Source organism: Triticum dicoccoides, chromosome 2B (genome assembly GCF_002162155.2).
Source record: "Triticum dicoccoides isolate Atlit2015 ecotype Zavitan chromosome 2B, WEW_v2.0, whole genome shotgun sequence".
Taxonomy (NCBI): Eukaryota; Viridiplantae; Streptophyta; class Magnoliopsida; order Poales; family Poaceae; genus Triticum; species Triticum dicoccoides.
This window is the reverse complement of record NC_041383.1, coordinates 154,665,446-154,675,240: the sequence shown is the minus strand read 5'-3', so window position 1 is coordinate 154,675,240 and position 9,795 is coordinate 154,665,446. Positions and strand designations below refer to the sequence as shown.

Here is a 9,795-nt window from a genome sequence, read left to right as displayed (position 1 = left end):
GCCTGAGAAGAGCAACTCGGAGTCCTTCATTTTGCAGAGACAAGGTGAGACGAAGGAGAACTCCAAAGAGCCAAAGGAAAGGAGGTGCAAAGGGGACGTGTACGTGAGATTCCACCCAAACCTTTCCAAAGCGGACCCCCTCTTAATAGTACGGCTTTCCTACGACTCAACTCCACCGAAAAGAACCGTAGAGAAATGTCGTCTTCAATAATCTTTGAGGGGCAACAAATCATCTTGTGTTTAGTCATGATATATCTGAAAAGCTCAGTACACACGATTAGTCCGCAAAAGCATTGTCATCAATCACCAAAACTACTAAGGGACAAGGATGCCCTTACACCGACGGTGTGCTTAGTCATCGAATGGCGTCTGGAGGTGTGTCTTTGGTGTTTGTCTTTAATGGATCCGTTGTCTTCATTCGTTCATCAACAATGGTTGTTGCTCTGGTGCGCTAGTCATGCGGGGCCTTACCACGATGACTTATGACTGTCTACTACAATAAAGTTTGCTCGACTCTGACAAGGGAGAAATGATGGCGACACTTGCTCCAATGCTTTTAGCCATCGCTAGGTGGTCTACGGACGTGAATGTAATACTTATTCTTCTGGTTTTCTTTGTATTACGTTGACAGTTGATTAATACTCGTAGATCCAAAGTTTTCCCACAAAATAAAAACCCGTGAAGGAATCCGGTGATTCAAAATTCATGCGAGAGTACCTTAAATCAAAGAGGCCTTTTTTTTACAGTGAACCAAATAGGTTTTTATTTAAGCAATAAAGAAAAGGGAAACGTTTGTTGCCGGCTGACCGGCCGAACGCTTGGCCGGTCGCGGCCACGCGAGCAAGCGGTCCTCCTACCCCCGAGCGACACGTATGTATAGGGCCCACACCCCAATCGTTGCCTTATCTTCTCCTTCATCTTCTCAACTGCTCGTTCCTTTCTTATCTGTTCTCTCTCTTCCACGCCGACAAGCCCGCTCCCTTCATCCAATTTTCAGCTTGATGCCGGCGAGCCGGCCGCGCGTCCCCACAGCGCCACTGTGGCATCCGTTCCGTCCATCCCATCTGGCTCCACTCCGACGACGGCGACCTCCGCAGCCGCTGCAACCAAGCTAGACCGGCGAGTCTGCTTGCATCGTCATCGCCATGGCCAGCAACCACCCCAAGATGCCCCAGGTTGGCTCCGTCGGCACTGCTCCAGCGAGCTCCACCCTCCTCCTATGCTGGAACTTCCCTCCTCCTAGTCCTATGGTTGCATCCCCGAGGAGCAGATGCCGAAGCTGGAACCAGCCACATTTTTTATACAATTGACCAAAGCAAAAGCTGGGACCGCAGTTGGTTTTTGCTTTAACCAACAAGCGAGCTGGAACCACAGCTGTTTTTTGCTACAACTGGATCGCATTTTCGCTACAACTGGCGTTCTGGAAAGCTACAACCGATGCGACGAAAAGCTTCAACCAGCGGCGACAGATGCTGGAACCAACCATTACCACAACAAAAGGCTACATCCGGTATCGTACAAAGCTTCAACCGGCGTTGGAAAAAGCTTCAAACACTGAATGCCAATGCTAGGGGCTGGCTACTGCCAATAGGGAAAACGCTTCAAGGTGTCACAAAAAGCTTCAACCGTAGATAATAAAGATTCAACCGTAGCCGATTTTTGCTACCATCGGCAAAGTTTTTTGCTACATCCATCAAGGTGGAGCTGCGACCTCGCGACGGCGACGACGATTTGCTGCAACCATAATAAGATTTTGCTACTACCGCCGAAGGTTTTGCTATGTCCATCTAGGCGGAGCTACGACCTCGCGACGGCGGCAAGAAGATTTTTGCTGCAACGGTAGTTGTTTTTTGCTACTACCAGTGAAGTTTTTGCTACATCCATTCAAACGGCGTTGATTAACTGGCGGCCGTCGTCGATGCAATCCCCTGCAGCCAGCATCAACGACGAGGGCGACGGTGGAGCTACAACCATCGCCGTCGAGCCCTAGCCATTGGATGTGAGTCGCGCAGCCTTTGGATCTGGTCAAAAAAAACGCCCCAACAGCTTCTTCCTCGCGTGGTCAGGCTAGATCCGCATCTCTCGCTCGGGGGAGCACGACACGGCGCCTCCTGCCCCCTTCGGTGGCCATCCTCGTCGTCGGGCCCCACCCCTCGCCGGCCTTCCTCGTCGCCGGTCCCCGCCCTCGCCGACCGTCCTCGTCGCCGGTCCCCGCCCTCGCCGACCGTCCTCGTCGTCGGTCCCCACCATCCCGGCCGTCCTCGTCGTCGCCTCGACCCGTGCAACAGCTCTACCTGCGGCTGCAGCTCTCGACGGCGATGGTTGTAGCTCCGCCGTCGCCCTCGCCGTTGATGCTGGCTGCAGCTCTCGAGCATCCCCTGCAGCCAGCATCAACGGCGAGGGCAACGGCATCGGCGCCTATTGGTGCCCTAAAGAAAAATCCCCCGCACAAAAGAAGAAGAAGAAGCGAGTGTATATCAAGGAAAACAATTGCTTGCATCCCAGCCGTTGATTTCGCAATGGAGGGACGAAATAAGTTGATCATATCAAGTGGTTCCGCTGTTCTGTCAGTTCATTCTCTCGCCCCTTCCTAAACCCTCGCCGCCCACTTCCGTCCCGCCCCTCGCACCTCACCACCGCCGTCGCCGGCGCCGTCGCCGTCGCGGAGAAGGAACTTCGCCGATGTCTCTGGCCCGCCTCGGCCAGGCGCTGACCCGACGCCTCCACCGGCCTCTCCACCTGCCTCCAGTGCCACCGACGTAACCCCTCGCGTCCTCCCCCTCCATTCCCCGCTCGGTCTAGATCTCGCTCTCCACAATGTGAATCCGACAATTCTTACCCCCTTCCTTCTCGCTCCCGTTGCAGATACCACCATGCCGCCGTTTCTCGATCTTTAGCTCTGATCCACGCGAATACATCTGTAAGAGGTGAGCGGCTGATATGGCTGCCTGCCTGTTTGTTTCCCCCCTCTCTTCCAGTTCCTCTATGGGCTTCATTTCAGTGAGTTTTTTTTGTGTGTGTGCGCTTAATCTTTAGGTTTTTCAAGCTTAACATACAATGGCGGCGGCTTGATTGCTGGCAAGTTGGGAGGGCCGTCGCCTCTCCACGCTGTGCAGGTTTGTGTACTGTAGCTCACTTTTTTGGTGAATCTATAACGTTTTTTCCTACAAAGTCTGATACTTGATTTGGGTTACAAATTCGCGTTGGTTGCATTTATGCAGGTTCTTGAGCTTGTAGTTCACCTAAATCATGCAAGACAAATGTCATCAGGAGCTGTGGCACCGGCACCGGCAGGGCCAACGCCATCAGGAGCACCGGTGACGCCACCGTCGGTGTCCAAAGGCGTTCCTGTCGGTGCTAAAAAGGTGCAAGCACGTTGATTTCCATTTTGGTTCTTTTTAAGTTGGACAGGTATTCTGTTAACTGTAGTGCCTGTGTGTATATGTATGTGCAGGTTGGTTTGAAAGTTTTCATGATGAGCCCTGGTTTTGTTTATGAGCCATACTGTGTCCGGGAACCTATCCCGTTTTGGAAAAGGTTGAATTCCAGTGCAGATATTGACTCTCTGTAATTCATTTCTCATAGATCATTATGTATATGGTAGTCAATGACCTCTCTGGTTGCTGTGAGGAGGTTTTTCTTCGCAAAACCGATCCATCTGTTAGTTGTCCAGGACTGACCATTTAAAATTGATGCCTAAGGTTCAAACTCAGTTTAATTGAATGCCCCATAACAAACTGCCCAATGCATGATAAAATCTTCATCATCATCGTCATAACTACTTTTTCTTTGACTTAGATTGTTTACACGAAGTGGCTGGACTAGAACAAAGGAGGATGTTATTCTGGAGGTACTAACTTTTTTGTCTTGGAAAACTGCTGTAACGAGAAATTGAGTTCCATTTTTAACTTGTTACAATATTTCACTATTTGTTATCTTGAGACTAATTTCAGTACTGTTACCCTACATGTTTAGAAATCTAAGATGTTACTTCTCATTGTTGGGAGCGCATTGGTTTTTGACTGCATTGACACCAATGCGCCAACATTGAGACAACCAAGTTCACTACTGCATGTTTAATTACCAGTCAGAATAATTCTTACATGAGAATAGAAAGACATGAGATAGTTACCATAACTCATGATATACTCTTGGATACAGGTGCATGCTACTGTGTTCTTTTCTATTTTAAAATTTCCAATGATGTGTAATACTACATAGGAGGAAACCGTTTTGGCCTTTTACTGATGGATATGTTTCCTACTTTTGATCCTCATCAATAATCTCTTTCTAGTATTTGCTTGCTCCCTGTGTTGATCTTAAGATATTTGACTTAATTAATGCAGTTTTTCTTTTGTGCTACCGTCTGTCGTGAATCATGTGTTGAGTAGTTGGGTTTTTTACTTGACAGATGAAGAATGCATATGCTGTGTCAAGGTTGAGGAAGAAAACCGGATATACCAAAAAACAATTCTACGATCAAGCGTTTAATATATACAAGGAGGTATGACACATTCATTACATGGAATTAAGTTGTACAAATTTTAAGGAGTTAGGTTGCATTGGCATGGGTTTAATGTTTTCATGATTGGTGATCTAATAAGGGAAGATGAGATCATGAGAGTTGTTACTAGCAAAATATTGCTGATCTAATAAGTAAAATCACACTGCAGAATCCTTACCAGAGAAAATCATTTCTAAGGGGACTACCAAGTATTGTTGCATTTGAATGCTCTGTATACACATCTGTCTGCAATCCCATTTCACCTACATAGATCCATATCAATATATGCTAGAGTTGGTATGAACAATTGTGCCTGGGAACCAACTGTTGAAATTACTGATCTGTAGGCTTTATGGTTATGGGTCTTTGTTGCTAGTGCTAGTTGCCAAACACTTCAAACACACTGTACTATTTATTTTTACTATAAATGGGAGTTAGTGGTGAGTGACTGGTGGTGTCACATCCCTCCTTTCCTCACATCCTGCATCCACGAAACTACAGTCCTCCTTCCAAATATTCAGCACCGACATGTAGGCCCAATATCCTCATGCTATACAACCTCATGACCATCTCATAATTCTTTCCTTTTATTTCCTTAACAAACTGAACAGCGTCTGCAACTTCAACAAACCCAGGAAATCATTTGTAAAGTGTAAGAATTGAAACGGACAATTACTATTCTAAATGAAACAGGTTTATTTTTTGAGCATGAATACATTTGTGAAATCTGTAGCAACGCATGGGGCAATTAGCTATTTATAATAACAACCTTGGTTCTGATTATATTTTTGTGGATGAGTTGCATGATTTGTCACAATGGTTTCAACTATCTGCCATACATCGATTGCATGTCCACCCAGTTTAATTCTTAGTTTGTCATGGACTACCTTCCAGTGACATGATTTACTGAGATAAAAAATTTCTTCCTTCTGTTTCCACCTAGCATTTTTTCTTTAATCAGGTTAAGTACGATTATTTCTTCTGAGTTCTGAAAGAAAATGGTGTCCAGCCTTCTATACTCCCTTCATTCCTTTATATAAGATGTATTTATTTTTTGTTAAAATTTAATAATGTAAGGTATAATTCTTCTAATTCCCCAGAATTCAGCTTTTACCCTTCCACCACACCATACAGGCCAATCTCCCCTAGAATAAAAATCACGTACAAGCCAACCTCATGTAAGAATCAGTTAGAAAACATATCTCTAGCCGTTATTTGGGAAAGAAGATCACACGAGCCAACCTTCCAATCAATAGTTAGGAAGAAAATCTGCGCGTCTAATCTTTATCGTGTGCATGGGCATGCAAGGTGAGCAGGAGATCTGCACACGCGATCAAATTGCTGGATCCGGTCCACCTAATTGATTTACCTGCTGCCTATGTTTATAAAGCGGTAAAGCGAAGCGAGGCGCTAGGGGGGCGCCTCACTGCTTAAGCGATAAAGCGTAAAGCGAGGCGACGCTTTACACAGACTCTGAACCTGATGGGCAGTATAATAGAGCACCATTTAGTGAGACATATATATGTTGATTCTAATCCACCAGTGAGCCCATATATTCTGATCCATCCACTAAGCAGTAAGCAACTAGCCAATTGCTATAAGAGAGGCAGTAGCACCTAACAGCAAAGGAGTTGTGCATAGCATAACACACAACAGAGCAGAAAAGGCTGGTGCAGATCTGAGGAAGCTGCTGCCAGAGGAGAGAGGAAACAGCTGAAAGCCTGGATATTTGCACGCTCTGGTTTTGGTTCTCTCTCTTTCTTTCCCCTCCTGTAACTGTTTCACATGTGAGCCCAGCCCTGTTTCCCTGCCAGGAATCTCTGTACCCTGCCTGGCAAGTCTAAGGCGTCCTCTCTGCCTTAAAGCGCCAATCAGGACGCCTAAGCAGGCGCTTCAGACGCTTTAGTGTCTAAGGCGGACGCCTTAGACACATGTCTAAAGCGAGTTGGACGCTTTGAGCCTGGAGGGCGCTCTAACGCTTAAGCGTCGCTTAAGCGACGCTTTAGGGACGCTTTACAAACAGAGCCTGCTGCTAACCACCGAATTAGCCAATGACAATTTCGTCCTGAATTCTCTATATTTCCATGCTTTGGTCAGCTCGCCAAAAATAATACGCCTTAGTACCTTACATAAAGGGATGGAGGAGTATTATTTAAAAGCCCTAATGCAAATTGAAGTGCTTACTAATATTTCCAGGCATGGCGGGATTTGTGTGACATGAATTAGTTCGTGGAACAACTGTGTCTACATTGTTCGCTTTCCTTGGATTCAGGTTAACAAGCTTATGGCACAAGGAGACACATCATCTCTCCGGAAAGCTCTGACGGATAGTATGCATTCTGTAAGCTTTCACCTACTGAATTGATGTCAGATAATGTCTTGTGCGGGGCTTTGGCGTTCATTCTTTACTCTCTTCCTTTTCCTGAAGACCGTTAAAAATGAAATAAAGAGAAGAGAATCTAAGTGGAAATCTGTACACTTGGAATTGGTGGAGCCTGCTGTAAGCATAAGAACTTTGAGGGCTCGTATGGTAAGCTATCTGTTGTTTTTCTATCATGTTAGCTCTAAAAATCATCTTTTTCACACATTTACATCTGTATGATATATTGTCACGATTGAACCAAGCCAGTTGGTAATTGATCAAGTCTTTTTATTTTGCAGATTGGTCTTGATAAGAATGACCTTGACAAAGCTTTCATACAGCTTACGCTTGAGTTCGTCACTAAGCAGGTTTCATTCTGTAAAGTTCAAGTTTTTTATGTGTGATGCAGTACAGCTCAACTACATTTTGTTACCTCTTTACTTTTAAATTGCTGACTGGATATTGAACAAATTCATCTTTTTGACTTTCTATCCAGACCTATTATATTTCCAAAGGTTATAGGTCAATCCTGTATGTCCATCATGTATTTAAGATTTTAAGTTCTAGTCTATGTCGTCACAATGAACATATTTCGCCTCTTCTTCTTTTGAGAACACAGATGTCAGATGTGTATGTTTTGATATTTATGTCTTCTTTCTGTAAACTCCATTACTTGCTGTGATGTTCAGGTTGTTGTAATTGATACTAAGACCTTGTATTCTAGTCTAGCACATATAGTTATCAAGTATTTTGTTTCCTGTTGAACTAGTATACCCTTGACCATTTCAATTATATTTCCTGTAGAGATTTGAAGCCTATAATTCAAAAGGAGAGGTTGTGTCAGGGGACAAGTCAAAGGAGGTAAATTAAATGTCAGATTGTTTTGAAATTTGGTGTAAAATATGTGTTAATAAAATCATGAAGTATATGGTTTGCACTTTATTTTTGAAATGTTAATAGTTCCTCATGCAATTTGCCAGTTTTATCCACAGTATGTCTGCACATGCTCTTTACATTGCATTAGTGGTACATCTATCATTACCTTAATATCATGTCACATTTCTGTTATCAAGAGGAAAGGGTAAATATCAGGAAGAGTGTACACCTTTATCCTCTGGCCACTAGTTGCCCACTGACCGCTTGCTGACATTAAGTACACATGAGTCAAAATTGGATCAACCATATGGTCAGCATGCTGGAAGCCAGAATACAGATAGATGCTGAACGAAAACTACTGTATTTAGCCATGTACTACTCCCTCTGTTCCATAATTTGAACTAAACCACGACAGGAATTATGGAACAGAGGGAGTAGCTAGTATAATAGTTACTGATTTGGAAAACTACTGTATTTGGCCTAGTACCAGTCAATAACTAGTCCATGATTTTGTTGTCTGTCACAATTGTGATTGCTATGTGATCTTTACTAGATTGACTAAAACTGGTCGAGATCCACCTTATTAGGCAAGTGTGCTTCCTGAAGTATCTAGTTTGATAAATAACCTGTAAATCGATGTCTTTAAATTAAATAGACCTGCTTTAGCTTGCAAAAACGTCTTATATTATGGGACGGAGGGAGTAGCTGCTTACAGCCAGGTATTTGAACATTAGGGGGCATTACCTTTACCTACATCCCACTGCCTTACCGTTATCTGTAATATACTAAGTTATACCTTTACGACAGTCGAACAATTGGGCTTGCATGGTTAAACAATCTCCTGATGTACGTTTGGCATCTGCAAATCATTGTGTAGGTACTGGTGAAAGACATATGGGTGTTTGAAAGATCCCTGTTTCACCCTGGAGCATACTGGCGTGTGTGTGGGCGGATCACGTTGTGATAATCTCTTGGTTCCGTCCTGAATGAGCTGAAGGATGGCTTTTGTTATGCGCAGCAGTTTGAATAAATATTTTGCCCTGCCGCCTTTTTTTGCCTGTCTATCTGATTGTCTAAGGAAGATCTACAGACATTCTTTTGTGGACAGCAATGGTAGGTTTTTTCTTGTTCCCTGGGGAATTGTCAGCTGAAGATACAAGTCTTTTCCCATATTAGCTAGGGAAGCAACTTGGGCATACTGCATTTTGTTTTCTTTACGTTACCAGATTTATCTTCATTGTGGTCATTTTGATAGAACATTGACGTTAACTTAAGAAAACATACATTATTGGTATTTTCTGCTAGAAAATGTACTGTCTACATAACAATGCAGGGACATGCATGGGGGACTATGATACAGAAACCTGATAGCTACAAATGAAATTTGATTAAAAGAAGGGACTATGATACAGAAAACTGATAGCTACAAATGAAATTTGATTAAAAAAAAAACTACTTCCGTCCCATAATGTAAGACATTTTTTAACACTACACTAGAGTCAAAAAAAGTCTTACATTATGGGGCGGAGTATGTACCATTGGTGAACTTTTTCTTATCTTGAAGTATCAATCACATTGCAAAAACAAAAAAAGGTAACTGCGCTTTCATGTACATGATGACTAGTATAACATGAATTATGGTAATTTTGCTAAATACAGGCCTGGTAACTTGCATACAACAATGGTAATTGTGTATAGAACAAGATATTTGTAAACTATGCCTGGTAATTTGCCCACTACATCCCTGGTAAAGTCCCTGGTGAAATCCGATGCAACTGCCGTGGTAAATCCAAAAAACAACTCCTGTGGAAAAATGAAAGATGCATGCCTAGTACTGCTTCGTAAACTTATAGTATTTGTATCTAATACAACTACCATAGTAATTCGGCAGGGATTTGTGTACGGTTTGGGAAAATTTATCTAGACAATGTAACTTTATTGCAGCACGAGGGTAACTAAAAAAACAGGAATAGACCCAAAATCATCTATTCAATATGCTGCATCACACATCAAAAGTGAAGAGGGTTGGTGTTATTTTTATTTCTTCAAAATC

The 9,795-nt window shown here is 43.4% G+C and overlaps 1 protein-coding gene across 1 annotated transcript; it reads left to right on the top strand.

Annotated features, from left to right (window-relative positions):
• The first annotated feature begins 2,581 nt into the window (after positions 1 to 2,581).
• Positions 2,582 to 9,046, top strand: LOC119362718. The gene is made up of 12 exons (XM_037627964.1): positions 2,582 to 2,759; positions 2,866 to 2,927; positions 3,037 to 3,116; positions 3,222 to 3,365; positions 3,455 to 3,537; positions 3,799 to 3,850; positions 4,412 to 4,504; positions 6,777 to 6,845; positions 6,933 to 7,034; positions 7,166 to 7,234; positions 7,671 to 7,727; positions 8,620 to 9,046. Exons 1-12 carry the CDS (start codon positions 2,683 to 2,685, stop codon positions 8,704 to 8,706), a joined length of 975 nt encoding a protein of 324 aa, XP_037483861.1. The 5' UTR covers positions 2,582 to 2,682; the 3' UTR covers positions 8,707 to 9,046.
• Positions 9,047 to 9,795: the final 749 nt, after the last annotated feature.

Excerpts from the sequence above, each read along its gene's own strand:
- LOC119362718 (XM_037627964.1), top strand. The coding sequence starts at position 2,683 with ATGTCTCTGGCCCGCCTCGGCCAGGCGCTGACCCGACGCCTCCACCGG. Across the intron at positions 7,035-7,165 it reads GAACTTTGAGGGCTCGTATG|ATTGGTCTTGATAAGAATGA; the intron begins GTAAGCTATCTG and ends TTTATTTTGCAG. Across the intron at positions 7,235-7,670 it reads TTGAGTTCGTCACTAAGCAG|AGATTTGAAGCCTATAATTC; the intron begins GTTTCATTCTGT and ends TATTTCCTGTAG.